This window comes from Ranitomeya variabilis, chromosome 2, assembly GCF_051348905.1.
Source record: "Ranitomeya variabilis isolate aRanVar5 chromosome 2, aRanVar5.hap1, whole genome shotgun sequence".
Lineage (NCBI taxonomy): Eukaryota > Metazoa > Chordata > Amphibia > Anura > Dendrobatidae > Ranitomeya > Ranitomeya variabilis.
This window is the reverse complement of record NC_135233.1, coordinates 85,837,357-85,855,830: the sequence shown is the minus strand read 5'-3', so window position 1 is coordinate 85,855,830 and position 18,474 is coordinate 85,837,357. Positions and strand designations below refer to the sequence as shown.

The window sequence follows — 18,474 nt, the reverse complement described above, 5'->3', positions numbered from 1 at the left end:
AGCCCTGGATCACGAGTGCTGATACTGCTGGAACGGCGCCAGTATGGGAGATGACTATGGGCTTTATTATTTTATCGGGGACGAACACTTAGTATAAGAAGAGGTTGTCCTAGTTAGTAGTATTAATATTAAGATATTACTGAGTTAACTAGGTAAGACATATTTACATTTCTTAATGACAGTTCTAGAACAAAACAGGAGGTACAATGGGCCTTTAGGGGGCTTTGAATTCTATAATTGGAAGTCTCAATTACACCTTTTTGTAGGACAAATAGGTTTCCAAGAATCATTTAAATGCATTTTCTTCAGAAAATGAAAAATAGATAAAAAAAAAAATAATAATTGTGATAATCAATTATACAAGTTGTCCTCGTCTGTCAAAATGTTAAAAATTGTGCCCATCTGTTTCTTAGTTATATCCGTTTCTGGGAAATGTGCAAACAATCTGGCAACCATTATAAGCTTCACTGGGATCGTCAGCTCTCTTTCCTAGAATCCTGAAAAGCAAATCCATCTATAGATGCTGTGCTCGCAGCTCCCACATATCTGCCAAGTTGTTTCCCCATCTGTAGAACTGAACGGATTTGCTATTCCTCAGTATGAGGAAGATTTATGACAATGCATTTGAGAGTAAAAATGGCTGCTATTCCTGCCACAGATAACAGATGTTAGTGTTCACACTTCAGCCTAGTTATGCAGTGATATATAAACATGGCATATATGCATAACTAAACCTGTAAAAAAAATGTGTATTAGTAAAAGGAGTAAAGGCACGGTTTTGTTGAGAATGCATGCCATCCTAACACTGGGTGCTGTATGTTCTCCTCCATTTCAACATCCAGATGGATACTGACCAAGGGCATTTGGATTGCAGTGGAGCACGTTCTCATAGCAATGCATAGTCTTTTTTCCCTACTTTGTGTGTGGTGTTTCCTTTTCTATGTTGACTTCGAGTATGTGTATATGATATCAGCACTTTGTACCAGGCCGTGTACCTTGATGACTGTATGTACAGAATATATGGACTGAAGTTGGAAAAGTAGTTGTTCTACCCTTTGGTAGAATTCATTAGTAGCCTTATAATGCGTTTCAAGTTCATAAAGTCTTTTTGAAAAACAGATTGGTAGGTATGTAGTCTATTTTTGAGAAAAGATTTCAGCACGATCTTGAAACATGTAATAAAGCTACTAATGAATACTACCAACAGGTGGAACAACTACTTTTCCAGCAGGAGCACGGTCAACCAGAAACATTCTGTATAGATTATTTATCTTCTTATCTCTATAAGCTGTGATGTCCGCTAACAATCCAGATTCACAAGAAAAAGACTACTGCATTCCCTGCCTCAGCTTTTATACAGACTATGATATTTCCCTCCTGATTGGCTGTACTACGCCATGTAATGTGAGCTGCAAGGCATTATGGGGAAGTCCACCTGAGGTCATGTGTTCAATCTCTGGCTGAAGCAATCTTTTGTGATGTGTAAAATTTTAGGCAATATCACAAATTGTTTGAATTTCCCAGGTTCAGTGAATTCCCAAAAATTTGACACAAACTTGATTTGCATGAATTGATGCACCTGCGGCGCCCCAGGGTCCTGGTCGTCACAGTAATGTCGCTTTCCTCACGGGGAGAGTGATGTTACGTTCAGAGGCAAGGAAGGATAACTGCATCCAGGTATCACAAACATGCAACACATTTCATACTCCAGGCCACCAGGGGGAGCTTCTGATCCTATTTATTAGGTGACTCCCCATATATATATAACTGGTAGTCTGTAGGGAAAGTTAGTTAGTTCCAGACATCAGTGTGAGGAGGACAGAGGGTCCACGGTGCTGTGTGTTGTGAAATTGGATTCTGGGCTCCCCCGGTGGCCACTTGTGGAATTGTACTTGTGTGCATCATCTCCTCTGTTCACCTGCTCCTATCAGGATGTGGGAGTCGCTATATAACCTTGCTCCTCTGTCAGTTTCATGCCGGTCAACAATGTAATCAGAAGCCTTTCTGTGCATGTTCCTGCTACTAGACAACTCCCAGCTAAGTTGGACTTTTGTCCTTTGGTGTTTTTGCATTTTGTTCCTGTTCACAGCTGCTGTTTCGTTACTGTGTCTGGAAAGCTCTTGTGAGCGGAAATTGCCACTCTGGTGTTATGAGTTAATGCTAGAGTCTTAAAGTAATTTCTGGATGGTGTTTTGATAGGGTTTTCTGCTGACCATGAAAGTGCCCTTTCTGTCTTCTTTCTATCTAGTAAGCGGACCTCGATTTTTGCTAAACCTATTTTCATACTACGTTTGTCATTTCATCTAAAATCACCGCCAATATATGTGGGGGCCTCTGTCTGCCTTTTGGGAAAATTTCTCTAGAGGTGAGCCAGGACTGTCTTTTCCTCTGCTAGGATTAGGTAGTTCTCCGGCTGGCGCTGGGCATCTAGGGATAAAAAAACGTAGGCATGCTACCCGGCCACTTCTAGTTGTGCGGCAGGTTTAGTTCATGGTCAGTATAGTTTCCATCTTCCAAGAGCTAGTTCTCATATATGCTGGGCTATGTTCTCTCGCCATTGAGAATCATGACAGTTTGACCGGCCAGAAAAAAAGGGTTAAATTACTGGCTGAGAAAGGAGAGAAAAAAGAAGTCTGCTACAATTTTTTTTTTTTTCTCCTCTAGTTCTGAGTGTGCTCTTAATTGAATCACCTGCTAGTCTGCCTATACTGCAGCCTTCCTCTCTTTCTCTCCTTCTTATCCTTGAATGGCTCTGTGTTCACCTGTTTCAACTGGATCTTCAGAGTGTAGCTACAGGTTTGAATAATCTCGCCACAAAGGTACAAAATTTGCAAGATTTCGTTGTTCATGCACCTATGTCTGAGCCTAGAATTCCTTTGCCTGAATTCTTCTCGGGGAATAGATCTCACTTCCAAAATTTTAAAAATAATTGCAAATTGTTTTTGTCCCTGAAGTCTCGCTCTGCCGGAGACCCTGCACAGCAGGTCAGGATTGTAATTTCCTTGCTCCGGGGCGACCCTCAAGACTGGGCTTTTGCATTGGCACCAGGGGATCCTGCGTTGCTCAATGTGGATGCGTTTTTTCTGGCCTTGGGGTTGCTTTATGAGGAACCTCATTTAGAGCTTCAGGCGGAAAAGGCCTTGATGTCCTTGTCTCAGGGGCAAGATGAAGCTGAAATATACTGCCAAAAATTCCGCAAATGGTCTGTGCTTACTCAGTGGAATGAGTGCGCCCTGGCGGCGATTTTCAGAGAAGGTCTCTCTGATGCCATTAAGGATGTTATGGTGGGGTTCCCTGTGCCTGCGAGTCTGAATGAGTCCATGACGATGGCTATTCAGATCGATAGGCGTCTGCGGGAGCGCAAACCTGTGCACCATTTGGCGGTGTCTACTGAGAAAACGCCAGAAAATTTGCAATGTGATAGAATTCTGTCCAGAAGCGAGCGGCAGAATTTTAGACGAAAAAATGGGTTGTGCTTCTATTGTGGTGATTCAACTCATGTTATATCAGCATGCTTTAAGCGTACTAAGAAGCCTGACAAGTCTGTTTCAATTAGCACTTTACAGTCTAAGTTTATTCTATCTGTGACCCTGATTTGTTCTTTGTCATCTATTACCGCGGACGCCTATGTCGACTCTGGCGCTGCTTTGAGTCTTATGGATTGGTCCTTTGCCAAACGCTGTGGGTATGATTTGGAGCCATTGGAGGCTCCGATACCTCTGAAAGGGATTGACTCCACCCCATTGGCTAGTAATAAACCACAATACTGGACACAAGTGACTATGCGTGTTAATCCGGATCACCAGGAGGTTATTCGCTTTCTGGTGCTGTATAATCTACATGATGTTTTGGTGCTGGGATTGCCATGGCTGCAATCTCATAACCCAGTCCTCGACTGGAGAGCTATGTCTGTGTTAAGCTGGGGATGTAAAGGAACTCATGGGGACGTACCTTTGGTTTCCATTTCATCATCTATTCCCTCTGAGATTCCTGAATTCTTGTCTGACTTTCGTGACGTTTTTGAAGAACCCAAGGTTGGTTCACTACCTCCGCACCGGGAGTGCGATTGTGCCATAGACTTGATCCCGGGTAGTAAATACCCTAAGGGTCGTTTATTTAATCTGTCTGTGCCTGAACACGCGGCTATGCGAGAATATATAAAGGAGTCCTTGGAAAAGGGACATATTCGTCCTTCGTCATCTCCCTTAGGAGCCGGTTTTTTCTTTGTGTCTAAGAAAGACGGCTCTTTGAGGCCGTGCATTGATTATCGACTTTTGAATAAAATCACGGTTAAATATCAATATCCGTTACCACTGCTTACTGATTTGTTTGCTCGTATAAAGGGGGCCAAGTGGTTCTCTAAGATTGATCTCCGTGGGGCGTATAATTTGGTGCGAATCAAGCAGGGGGATGAGTGGAAAACCGCATTTAATACGCCCGAGGGCCATTTTGAGTATTTGGTGATGCCTTTTGGTCTTTCAAATGCCCCTTCAGTCTTCCAGTCCTTTATGCATGACATTTTCCGCGATTATTTGGACAAATTTATGATTGTGTATCTGGATGATATTCTGATTTTTTCGGATGACTGGGACTCTCATGTCCAGCAGGTCAGGAGGGTTTTTCAGGTTTTGCGGTCTAATTCCTTGTGTGTGAAGGGTTCTAAGTGTGTTTTTGGGGTTCAAAAGATTTCCTTCTTGGGATACATTTTTTCCCCCTCTTCCATCGAGATGGATCCTGTCAAGGTTCAGGCTATTGGTGATTGGACGCAACCCTCTTCTCTTAAGAGTCTTCAGAAATTTTTGGGCTTTGCTAACTTTTATCGTCGATTTATTGCTGGTTTTTCTGATGTTGTAAAACCATTGACTGATTTGACTAAGAAGGGTGCTGATGTTGCTGATTGGTCCCCTGATGCTGTGGAGGCCTTTCGGGAGCTCAAGCGCCGCTTTTCTTCCGCCCCAGTGTTGCGTCAGCCTGATGTTGCTCTTCCTTTTCAGGTTGAGGTCGACGCTTCTGAAATCGGAGCTGGGGCGGTGTTGTCGCAGAGAAGTTCCGACTGCTCCGTGATGAGACCTTGTGCTTTTTTTTCCCGTAAATTTTCGCCCGCCGAGCGGAATTATGATATTGGGAATCGGGAGCTTTTGGCCATGAAGTGGGCTTTTGAGGAGTGGCGTCACTGGCTTGAGGGGGCCAGACATCAGGTGGTGGTATTGAATGACCACAAAAATTTAATTTACCTTGAGTCTGCCAGGCGCCTGAATCCTAGACAGGCGCGCTGGTCGTTGTTTTTCTCTCGGTTTAATTTTGTGGTGTCTTACCTACCGGGTTCTAAGAATGTTAAGGCGGATGCCCTTTCTAGGAGTTTTGAGCCTGACTCCCCTGGTAATTCTGAGCCCACAGGTATCCTTAAAGATGGAGTGATATTGTCTGCCGTTTCTCCAGACCTGCGGCGGGCCTTGCAGGAGTTTCAGGCGGATAGACCTGATCGTTGCCCACCTGGTAGACTGTTTGTTCCTGATGATTGGACCAGTAGAGTCATCTCTGAGGTTCATTCTTCTGCGTTGGCAGGTCATCCTGGAATCTTTGGTACCAGGGATTTGGTGGCAAGGTCCTTCTGGTGGCCTTCCCTGTCACGAGATGTGCGAGGCTTTGTGCAGTCTTGTGACGTTTGTGCTCGGGCCAAGCCTTGTTGTTCTCGGGCTAGTGGATTGTTGTTACCCTTGCCTATCCCGAAGAGGCCTTGGACGCACATCTCGATGGATTTTATTTCGGATCTGCCTGTTTCTCATAAGATGTCTGTCATCTGGGTGGTGTGTGACCGTTTCTCTAAGATGGTCCTTCTGGTTCCCTTGCCTAAGTTGCCTTCTTCTTCCGAGTTGGTTCCTCTGTTTTTTCAAAATGTTGTTCGTTTGCATGGTATTCCGGAGAATATCGTTTCTGACAGAGGGACCCAATTCGTGTCTAGATTTTGGCGGGCATTCTATGCTAGGATGGGCATAGATTTGTCTTTTTCGTCTGCTTTCCATCCTCAGACTAATGGCCAGACCGAGCGGACTAATCAGACCTTGGAGACATATTTGAGGTGTTTTGTGTCTGCGGATCAGGATGATTGGGTTGCTTTTTTGCCTTTGGCGGAGTTCGCCCTCAATAATCGGGCCAGCTCTGCCACCTTGGTGTCCCCGTTTTTCTGTAATTCGGGGTTTCATCCTCGATTTTCCTCCGGTCAAGTGGAATCTTCGGATTGTCCTGGAGTGGATGCTGTGGTGGAGAGGTTGCATCAGATTTGGGGGCAGGTGGTGGACAATTTGAAGTTGTCCCAGGAGAAGACTCAGCTTTTTGCCAACCGCCGTCGTCGTGTTGGTCCTCGGCTTTGTGTTGGGGACTTGGTGTGGTTGTCTTCTCGTTTTGTCCCTATGAGGGTTTCTTCTCCTAAGTTTAAGCCTCGGTTCATCGGCCCGTACAAGATATTGGAGATTCTTAACCCTGTGTCCTTCCGTTTGGACCTCCCTGCATCCTTTTCGATTCATAATGTTTTTCATCGGTCATTGTTGCGCAGGTATGAGGTACCGGCTGTGCCTTCCGTTGAGCCTCCTGCTCCGGTGTTGGTTGAGGGTGAGTTGGAGTACGTTGTGGAAAAGATCTTGGACTCTCGTGTTTCCAGACGGAAACTCCAGTATCTGGTCAAATGGAAGGGATACGGTCAGGAGGATAATTCTTGGGTCACTGCCTCTGATGTTCATGCCTCCGATCTTGTCCGTGCCTTTCATAGGGCTCATCCTGATCGCCCTGGTGGTTCTGGTGAGGGTTCGGTGCCCCCTCCTTGAGGGGGGGGTACTGTTGTGAAATTGGATTCTGGGCTCCCCCGGTGGCCACTTGTGGAATTGTACTTGTGTGCATCATCCCCTCTGTTCACCTGCTCCTATCAGGATGTGGGAGTCGCTATATAACCTTGCTCCTCTGTCAGTTTCATGCCGGTCAACAATGTAATCAGAAGCCTTTCTGTGCATGTTCCTGCTACTAGACAACTCCCAGCTAAGTTGGACTTTTGTCCTTTGGTGTTTTTGCATTTTGTTCCTGTTCACAGCTGCTGTTTCGTTACTGTGTCTGGAAAGCTCTTGTGAGCGGAAATTGCCACTCTGGTGTTATGAGTTAATGCTAGAGTCTTAAAGTAATTTCTGGATGGTGTTTTGATAGGGTTTTCTGCTGACCATGAAAGTGCCCTTTCTGTCTTCTTTCTATCTAGTAAGCGGACCTCGATTTTTGCTAAACCTATTTTCATACTACGTTTGTCATTTCATCTAAAATCACCGCCAATATATGTGGGGGCCTCTGTCTGCCTTTTGGGAAAATTTCTCTAGAGGTGAGCCAGGACTGTCTTTTCCTCTGCTAGGATTAGGTAGTTCTCCGGCTGGCGCTGGGCATCTAGGGATAAAAAAACGTAGGCATGCTACCCGGCCACTTCTAGTTGTGCGGCAGGTTTAGTTCATGGTCAGTATAGTTTCCATCTTCCAAGAGCTAGTTCTCATATATGCTGGGCTATGTTCTCTCGCCATTGAGAATCATGACAGCTGTGCATGCCCTCAGAGCTGCAGCTCCCAGAAAGAGACATTTTGAAGGCTGAACTGTAAGCTTCGAGCGTGAAGGAAGGCAAAGCAAAGGAGAGGATACCAGAAGGGGACCAGCCCGAACAGGCTGCCTCCATCTGAGACGCAGAACACCGGTAGTCGGAACACCGAGGTAGTAAGGACATCTATGCCTTACTTCAGAGACCGGCAGGACAGCTAATTGCATGTTACCTGTCCGCACTTACACCTAGGAGGCAGGGTGACACCCCACAGAGCCGGGATATCTAAGAGACCCTATAAACAGGCTCAAGTCACCAGTCATACGGGTTTTGTCCTATCCTATACGGGGGACAGAGAGAGAGACACTACATCTGTGAGGACCTTATTTGAAGCTTATGCAGTAAGGGACTACACCACTACAGCACAAGGGTAGGCTATTGATTTCCACCTGGACAAGGGAACTCTGGACTTGCCTCTGAACCGGCCAAATTCTGCCTGCCATGTGGTCTGGTGCCCTAGACTGTGGATGCTGAAGTCTTCAGTAAAGATAAAGAGACTGCAACCTTGTGTCCTCGTTCTTCTCTGCGCCTCTCACCATACCACCATCTTCACACTGGGAAGCCCTGGGGATATACTTCACCTGTGGGGAGGTATACCATCTAGCTGCCATAACATCACCCCAGCGGACCCCTTAAAGCAGCGTCGGTCACCCTGACCGAATACCACAGGTGGCGTCACGAACATAGACTTTTCCCCTTTAAAGACCTTTCCCATTTATACGGACATCCCAGGGCCAAGATCGGGTCAGCCACCGTGACATCCCCCCTTTGAGTTGACTGGACCCGGTAACGAGTACCACCTTGCCCTGACGGGGCGCTCCACACCCATCTGTAACTGGCGGTTATCAATGTCGTCTTACTCTTTGTCACGGGTCAGGTCTTCCAAACCTCCTAAAGTGAACCCTCAGTACCGCGACAACGAACCTCCCCAGGGTCAGCTAACCAGGTGGACCACCCCCAATACTGGGAGCGTTAGGGGCAGACCCAAGGGAGACTATTGCCGCGGAAGCTGATACTCGGGGACAGAAGATAGGAGCGGAGAAGACACCGAACTGACTAAAACGGAGACACAGGGCAAACAGGTTATAGTGGTGTCACAGAACAGACAGGGTAAGATAGATGCACAAGACAGAGCAAGGTATGGTGGACACAGGACAAAGCAAGGTATGGCGGACGCACAGGGCAGAGCGAGGTATGGCGGAGCGGACACAAGACAAAGCAAGGTATGGCGGACGCACAGGGCAGAGCAAGGTATGGCGGGGCGGACACAGGACAAAGCAAGGTATGGTGGACGCACAGGGCAGAGCAAGGTATGGCGGACGCACAGGGCAGAGCAAGATAGCAGACGCACAGGGCAGAGCAAGGTATAGCGGGACCTGGGTTAAATGAGGACAAATGACAATCAGGCAAAGAGTAGGAGGAGAGGCTACCTGATATAACAGAGTTGCGCAGCACTTCCGGGTCAGGATCCCTCCAGGATCAGGGAGGGGAGGAGCGGAGAGAGCGAGGACCAGCAAGAGGAAGTGCGCGTGCGCCGACAGCGCAGATGTCAGGAGAAGTGCGCATGCGCCAGCGCCGAGGACCAGGATCCAGTGAGGAGGGAAGGAGACAGGAGACCAGGCGGCGTGCGGATGGACCGGGAGCGAGCAGAGACGAACGTGCACGCTGGAACCTGGAAGAAGACCCAGCAGGAGCTGCAGCAGCGGTGCGCCAGGACAGGTAAGTATAAGAAGAGCCGGAAGGGGATGCGGGAGACGTGACACTCTTCTACTCTATGTTTTATAAGTACAGTGGCTGCCATCCACTATTGGAAGAAAAACATACCACACAGCATATTGTGCTATTCCATAGAGTAGAAAAATTATATATCAATATATACAATACATGTTACGCACGAAACTCACTCATACATGGGTAACGGGAATAATAAATCCCTACAACACAGAGACGTCGCACCCACACCCTACTGGTTCCTGTAAAGGCTAGAAGATCCCGAGCCACATAGCTAAAAACACTACCTCAGACCTGGCTCCCTAAATGGTCGTCAAGGGGTTTCTTGTACTACCTGTGGAACCAGAGGGGAGACTGCTGTGCACAGCTAACCAGGAGAGGGAAAGTTTGTAGAGTGATAGAGGACTCTGGGTGCGAAAACTTAAAGCACATGCACAAAGTGGAAACAAAGATGAAACATGAATAAACCCCCATCAACCTAACTGAGGAGAAATTTCTCAGTAAAATCCATGTGATTTGCCATCAATAGTGGAATGAATTTATTTAGAATGCTATTACAGAGTGTCCGCATATACATAAGGATCCGAGCCACCCGGCACCTTGCATGTAAATGCATTGGTGACTATTGCATTTCTTCATTCATTGTTCTGAGGTTACCAGGAATAATTTCAAAGTTATGAAGTATCTAACCCTTCATCAGTTTGTAGAAATGGGCACAAAATATAAAATGAATCCTACAATGTCAAATCTGTGATGGCTAGAAAGTGAAAATGTAGATAAGCTATACAAAATATCCTAATGGCATTTCAGAACAGTAACTCGAGATTCACATTAAATGCATTACTAGACAACCCCTCCTGAAAAAGAATCCGTCAGCAAGTTTTTGCTATGGAATCTGATAGCAGCATAATATAGAGAAACAGAGCCTGATCCCAGTGATGTGTCACTGACTGGACTGCTTGGCGCACTTTAGATAGAATCCCTGTTTTGTCTGTTATAGATATAGAAGAACTGAAAGTCCTGGGCTCTGTATAACGTCATCCCCACTGCTGATTAGCAGCTTCATGTGTACCCTGCGAATTGTCAGCAATCTGTCAATCAGTGGTAGGGGAGGGGTTACACAGTTTAGCCTGAGTGGTCTGCCCCTTAAATATAGTTCTAAAGTGATAATTTGCTGCTGATAAAACACTGATTGTATTGAAACTACAGTACACAGCCCTGTAAGTGACACATCACTGAAATCAGGCTCTCAGCTCTTATAATATTCTGCTCTCATTTTTAATAGCAAAAACCTGCTGACAGATTCCCTTTAATAGAGTCAGTCTCCTGCTAAAAATAAAAAATTGCAACTTACCTCTCAGATCAGCCCCACTCCTCTAATCCCCCTGATGGTCCTCCTGGTGGACACATGACATACACAATGTCATGGGACCGCTGCAGCTAATTCTGGCTTCCAGGAAACACAACAGGGAGATTAAAGGAGCGTCATCCGTCCAAAAGGAAAGTATACAGTTTTTTCATTTTTGCAGCTGACTTGATCTACTGTCCAATAGTGGACAACCCCTTTAAATAAAATGGGATTTGGTTCTGGTTGAATGGGTACTTCAATTCCCATCCTCAAAGTAACATGCTGGACACCATGTTACTGTATAACCATCAGCTATTGGCCTAATACACCAACACCATAAAAGTAATAATACAACAGAACACAGAAAGAAAAATAATTCCTGCAAAGATAGTGGAAGTAATCCAGGAATATGATATGATTTATCGACTCTACCTCTTGCAGTGTTTAGTTAGGGCAGCTTGTGACTTTCAGCTCACTCGCCTGGTTTGCCGTATATGTGCTCTGAATACGTGGATATAAAAGTACATTTTGTTCAATCTTATCTTAATGAAGTGCTACTAAGGGGATATTCAGTGCATGCTTCCTAATAGCTGAAGTCAATCAGACTCCTGATGCAGAGCGCTGTCCAATCAATCTAGTCTGGAGAGGACTGCACATAGTCTCAGGCCATTTATGAGCATGCATGGTCTGATGTCTGCAAAATTTGATTCTGGGAGTGAAGTGAGAAGCTGTTTGATGAAGATTATGTATGAAATGTATTATGGTTAGATTAATGTTAAAGTTGTGAAAGGGGAAAGTTTTACACCCCAGAGGAAAGTTCATTGATTCAATCATCAGATATACAGTACATACCTACAGCACCGGTCAAAAGTTTACACCCCAGTTCATGCAGGTGTTTTCTTTGTTCTCATTGGAATGTGCACTTTGTAGATTCAGACTGAAGGCAACAAAACCATGAAGGAACACATATGGAAACAGGGAGTAAAGAAACACGTGTGAAACAAAGCAGAATGTGTGTTAAACCTTTCATTTCTAAAAGTTTCTTCCTTTAAGGCTATGTTCACACATTGCTTTCTCCCTTTTTTTTTTTTCTGCTGCCAAAACCTGATCTCTTGGCAGTAAAAAAAAGTTGCAGGCAAAAATCCGGTATTGCTGGCTTTTATGTTCTTTTTCATACTGTTTTTTGCTGCGTTTTTTAGGATCCCAAAGTTGGGTTCGCTTCCACCATATAAGTATGATCAATGTAAGGTGTTAGGGCTAGAGATGGGCAAACTAAAACAGTAAAGTTTGTCGTCCATACTGAACACTAACCAATGTGTCATGAACCAGGGATGTTTGGTTGCCCCCGGTTCGTCAGGGATTTATTATGTCCCACTTCCCAGTTCCGGTTAGTAACTTGCAGCTCTCCCGGAAGATAATTACGCGGGCCGGTTCCGGCGGGCAGTGGTGATGCCGTGGTTGGCAGTATCTGCTGTGTCGGCGTCTTCGCTGCCGCGTGGTGCTGGAGCACGTGTGTCTCGCGTGCTTCCGGTTCCGGCGGGCGGCGGTGGCGCCGTGGTTGGCAGTGCCTGCGGGTGGTGCGCCGTGCGACGGTAATTATCTTCCGGTTTGGCTGTATAAATGAACGTCTTATTCCATTTCTCCTCCATGCCCCCTGAGGAAGGAGCTGCTTTGCGCTCCGAAACGCGCGTCGGGGTGGGCTCTGGGTCCCCCACCGCTGCACATACCAGGTATTATATGCTATTTTACAACGTTATTGGCTTGGTAAAGAATAGGTCTTAGTATTTATATTTATTACTTTATATTTTATTTGTCCATATTTATGGGTTGATAGCCGAGTATATTGTTCTATGGTATGTGTATGCTGTGGGTGGTACCTTTGGCCCTTTGCTTGGCTTTGTGTACTGCCATTTAGTGCTCCACTGTCCTCACCTTTTCCTCTGTACCTGTCTCTATGTATTGGTTTTATTTGTTATAAATAAAGGTGATATTTTATGGGATTTATCTGCGTTTTGTGGTGATTAGGATATCTGTTTTATGCAGTTGTCCCTATTGGGTCCAAGCATACATACATGGGGTAGTTATATTTTTCATTTATATATCTTTTGTGATGTATTATGATTTTTCCCTTTGTATGTAATATGTGCGCTACAACTTTATTTCTCTCTTTTTATAATTGAACCACTGTGTAGTGATATAACCACTGCTTTATGCAACGCTTTTATTATCTCAACAATTATCTGAATATATAAATAATTGCGTCAAATCAGGAAATAACTTTCAATTTGACTGTCTAACATGAAGATAGGAACCACACGGAAGCTTTTTGCAGCAATGTCATCAATTTATTTAAGCAAATCTATTCATTATTTGTAAAAGAGGGAGCGGCCGCAGACAGAAGAAGACCCCTGTGCAAGAACAGTGTATAGGCCTTTTGCAGTCCAAAAACTCATCATAATGCACAGATGACAGATCCAACTGCTTCGGAGGTGAAAGTGGGCCCCCATGCTTCTTGGGTCCCTGTGCATTGCCCCAGTTTGCATTAATAGTATGTCTGCTCCTGCTAAGTAGATATTTTTTAGTTATACAGGCACTTGGGTCAAAAAGTCAATGACCTCTACAAGGTGATTTTTTTCCCACCTCGTTTTGTGCACAGCTCTTCCCGTAGAATGAGGCTTTTGTCACAGACTATTTCTTTTGGCATAAATCTTACTGAACACGTCTGCCGCGTCTGTGAAGTTATAGTAATGGGACAGCCAGCAGGAAATGCATCATCATTATGTGGATACCATAACAAGATGGCTCCTGACTGTGCACACATCTAGGAATAAGGATATGTCACATTCTTATTAACCAGTTGTGTCTGTTCTGTTTAGTCGGATGTTCTGGGTATTGTAACATAAACCACCCATGTCTAACACAACTTTCTCCTCGCCTCGCTGCTGTCTATGCTCCTACATTGTGGCACCTGAACTAAGTTATTCAGTAATTAACCACCATCTGCATGTTTTATGGAATTACCCGGTGAGTGCTAAAGGGATGTAATGCGAACAGTCTCGGGGCCAGATATGGAACATTGGAACTGCCTATCAGTAACTAGTAACATAAATCGCTGTGCTTTTCACCTCGAATATAATAATTACAAGTGAAATTTCGTAGTCCTATCTGTCATCAGCCGTCTCTGGCCGTTAATACCAGTGATTAAAGTATGTGCCATTTCTGTACAAGTTCTGCCGATACTTCAGGGACAGACCCATAAATACAGTGTTTAGCAAACAGACATTTTGTGGGATTAATCTTCTTCTCCCTGCTGTTTGTCCTCCACAGAGATTCCTAATAATGATATGTCACTTGTGATTTAGGTGCTGTTAATACTACAGGAACGCCAATACTTCTTCCCATAATAATCACATATTACAGTCTCGCTATTAATTATTCCTATAGTCGGTATCGGGATTAATAGTTGGCTATGTCCAAGAAATAAATACTTTGTTTGAATCTTAGTGAGATTGTATTTAGACTGGTTATTGCAGTCATTAGGGCGACCGTCAATGAACCCAGAAACCAAGTAGTGCAGAAATAATTGTAACTCTGTAGAAATGTTGAAGAAAAAACGTTTTCTTTAGGTGTGGGTCTTGCTGTTATATATTTAACCCCTTCCCGAAAGCTGGGTTTTGTTCCTAGCTCATAGGTGTTTCCAGCAGGACAATGACTCCAAACATTATTCGAGAGGCATCCAGAAATGGATAGAAACAAAGTGCTAGAGAGTTCTGAAGTGGCCAGCAATGAGTCCACATCTAAATCCTATAGATAACCTATGGAGACATCTTAGAAACGCTGGTGGGAGAAGGCACCCTTCACATATGAGAGATCTGGAGCAGTTTGCAAACGAAGAATGGTCAAAAAGTCCATTTGAGAGTTGTAAGAAGTTTGTTGATGATTATAGGAAGTGACTGATTGCAGTTCTTTATTCCAAAGGGTGTGCAACCAAATATTAAGTTGAGGGTGCCAACAATTTTGTCCAGCCTATTTTGGGGGGTTTGTGTGATAATATGTCCAATTTGCCTTTTTTTCTCAGTTTTTTTATGTTGTTCCAATACACACACAGGAAATAAAACATGGGTATAACAAAATATATGTAAGTGCAATCATTTTCTGGGAGAAATACTTCACTTTCTGGATCAATTTCAAGGGTGTCAACATTTTTGGCAATGATAGTATATTGGCACTAAATATTTTGAAGATATATTTAATATCAACGTGATACTTATCCAGAAATGTAAAAATTTAATGAGTTGCAAAGATGTTTTAAAAAGATGCCTTAAAGAAAAATCGAAGAGCTTCCAATCTCTGAAATCTGTGAAAATAGCGCACAGTAGATTAAACATCTTTGTGATCTACAATCATAACATTATTAAACTTGAAATTTGATACAGAAGCGGTTCTGTTACACTTTGATGTGTTCTATGAGCATCTTCAAAAGTCTTAATAAAAATGACTCTTTGAAGGTAAGATGGATGACAAAATAAGGAACAAAGCATGAGTTCTTATGGCATACTAAGGCCATGTTAACATCTGTGTTAGGAATTCCGTTTCTCTGTTCCATTGTTGGAAAAAAAATAAATTCATGTAGAGACCCATCATATGATGGACCTCATTGACTATAATAAGTGGCCATAAGGTTTCCATTAAGGTGTCTATCATTTTACTGAAAAAAGCACAGCATGCTTCCATGTTTTTTCTATTAAAAATGAAGGAATCAGCCACGGAGCCACCAATATAGATGTGAGTTGTCTCATTTGGGACAAATTCATAGGATTTTCAGCAATTGTTTGCGCTCCCAGATAAATGAAGGAAGAGAGCCATGCTTTAGCGCCATCGCCTCATTCCATGAGAGTGTGCACTTGGAATCCACAACATTTTCGGGCTCAACTTATTGATATGTTGTAAATGACTCATAAAAGACAACTCATTTCATAATAATAAAAGTGCTAATAAATAATCTAACCGTTCTGGTTCTAGAATAAACATAGATCATTAACTTGTCCTTACAGTTGTCAAATAAGTTCACCAGCTGCAGCAAGTCTAAGAAATCTAATAAAGTTTGCAGGTTAAATTGGCAAATATTGTGACAGATCCACTTTTTAAAAAAAAATTCTCCTTATTTTAGTTGGAAAATTTCTTTATTAGGCTACGTTCACATTAGCGTTAAGCTAATGTGCGTCGGGTTTGCGTCGGCGACGCAGCGGCGACGCATGCGTCATGCGCCCCCTATACTTAACATGGGGGACGCATGCGTTTTTTTTTTGTTGCGTTGTGCCACACATGCGTCTTTTTTGCCGCAAGCGTCGGACCAAGAAAACGCAACAAGTTGCATTTTTCTTGCGTCCGATTTTCGGCAAAAACCGACGCATGCGTCGCAAAACGCAGCGTTTTTGCGTGCGTTTTGCCGCGTTTTTGCGTGCGTTGTGCGTTGCGTCGCCGACGCAGCGGCGCACAACGCTAGTGTGAACATAGCCTAAGTGACTGATAGGGGATTATTAAGCTGTGGACTGCAACTATTTTGTACTAACTTATCGAAAAAGCTTATTTACAAATAGAATTAATTAAATATTTCTCATCATTTTTGTCTACAGCTTGTATACAGATCCATTTGTCTACACCAAAATAACTCAAAAACAAGCCCTGTGTAGTCCATCAGAACCTGCAGTCACAGGACCTTCTGTCTTCTGCTGATTTTCGAATCTACAGACTGAACATTAGCAAGAAGTAGGGTTTTGTTCCCATGGAGACACACTGATCTGCGTATGACCTGTAGTCACAAAATATTATAGAATTTTTTTTCAAAAATTTTTGCAAACTTGATTCGATTTTTTTTCAGCTTCTGTATTTTGGACAACATGTTGCTGTGATGGGCATTATGTTTGGTTGAATGGCTGGACACTTGCTAATAATATGTTTTCTATTTCAGGTCAGATTTCAGTTGAAGGATTTATGGGATATCTAAGCGGAGAAGAAAATGGAGTTGTTCCACCTGAAAAACTGGATTTAAATGAAGATATGTCTCAACCCCTCTCTCATTACTTTATTAATTCCTCGCACAATACCTACCTCACAGGTGACCTTTTTTCCTCTTTATGAGCGTTGCATCATATGCTGTGGCCTTGACAATCTGTGACAGCGCCATTTAACACTCACAGGCATGGAGGTGCGTCATTCCTCATGCCCATCTGACATGACCAATTGGTTAGCATGACAGCCGGGGATCTGCTGATGATCTCTGTGCTGGTCATGACGATACTCCTATGAAAGCCAGAGTTTAGCTGATGTTAATTGGAGACCTTGATGTTCAGGACAGCAGTGCTCATACAGATAAGCCATCAATGTTAGCATTACATAGTGCCCACTAAAATCAGGGAGTTATGCTTGTACGGCACACACATTCTAAGCCCTGCAAATTTTTTATAAAGTTCTGAATTTTTTTTAACTAATATATACAGGGGCTTCTCACAAAATTAGAAATTATCGAAAAGTTAATTTATTTCAGTTCTTCAATCCAAAAAGTGAAACTCATATATTATATAGAGTAATTACAAACAGAGTGATCTATTTCAAGTGTTTATTTCTGTTAATGTTAATGATTATGGCTTACAGCCAATGAAAGACTAAAAGTCATTATCTCAGTAAATTAGAATACTTTATTACACCAGCTTGAAAAATGATTTTAAAATCCAAAATTTTGGCCTATTGAAATGTATATTTAGTAAATGCACTCAGTACTTCGTCGGAGCTCCTTTTGCTTCAATTGCGTCAATTGCATCAATGCGGCGTGGCATGGAGGCGATCAGTCGGTGGCACTGCTGAGGTGTTATGGAAGCCCAGGTTGCTTTGATAGCAGCCTTCAGCTCATCTGCATTGTTGGGTCTGGTGTCTCTCATCTTCATCTTGACAATACCCCATAGGAATCTATGGGGTTAAGGTCAGGCCAGTTTGCTGGCCAATCAAGCACAGTGATACTGTTGCTTTTAAACTAGGTATTGGTACTTTTGGCAGTGTGAACAGGTGCCAGACCTCAAGCAGCTTGGATTGTGGCCCCTCCACTCTTCTTCCAGACACTGGGACCTTGATTACCAAATTAAATGCGCAATTTACATTCATCTGAAAGCAACACCTTGGACCACTGAGCAACAGTCCAGTTCTTTTTCTTCTTGGCCTAGGTAGGACACCTCTGGCGTTGTCTATTGGTCATGAGTGACTTGACACAAGGAATGCAACACTTGTAGCCCATGTCCTGGATACGTCTGTGTGTGGTGGCTCGAGTCGTGAAGCAATGACTCCAGCAGCAGTCAATTCTTCGTGAATCTCCCCCAAATTTTTCTTAGCAATCCTTTCAAGGCTGCGGTTATCCAGGTTGCTTGTGCACCTTTTTCTACCACACTTTTTCCTTTCACTCAACTTTCCATTAATATGCTTGGATACAGCACTCTGTGAACAGCCAGCTTCTTTAGCAATGACCTTTTGTGGCTTACCCTCCTTGTGGAGTGTGTCAATGACTGTCTTCTGGACATCTGTCAAGTCAGCAGTCTTCCCCATGACTGTGAAGCCTACCAAAACAGACTAAGGGACATTTTTATCCCCTTTCTGACATTAGACATAATAATCCATCCATGTGACCTGGGCTTACTTGACCATGGATGGATTATTATGTCTGCCCAATTGCCCTCGAACATGGGTGGTGTGCGGGCGATCGCCACCGGGTGTCAGCTAATTCTGT

At 43.8% G+C, this 18,474-nt stretch overlaps 1 protein-coding gene across 1 annotated transcript in view; it reads left to right on the top strand.

Moving 5' to 3' along the window:
• Nucleotides 1-18,474, top strand: part of PLCB1 (phospholipase C beta 1) — a 1,010,585-nt gene that overhangs the window by 649,104 nt on the left and 343,007 nt on the right. The window contains exon 10 of the mRNA XM_077282634.1: nt 16,672-16,818. Coding sequence (XP_077138749.1) covers nt 16,672-16,818 — 147 coding nt within the window. The remainder of the gene's footprint in view (nt 1-16,671; nt 16,819-18,474) is intronic.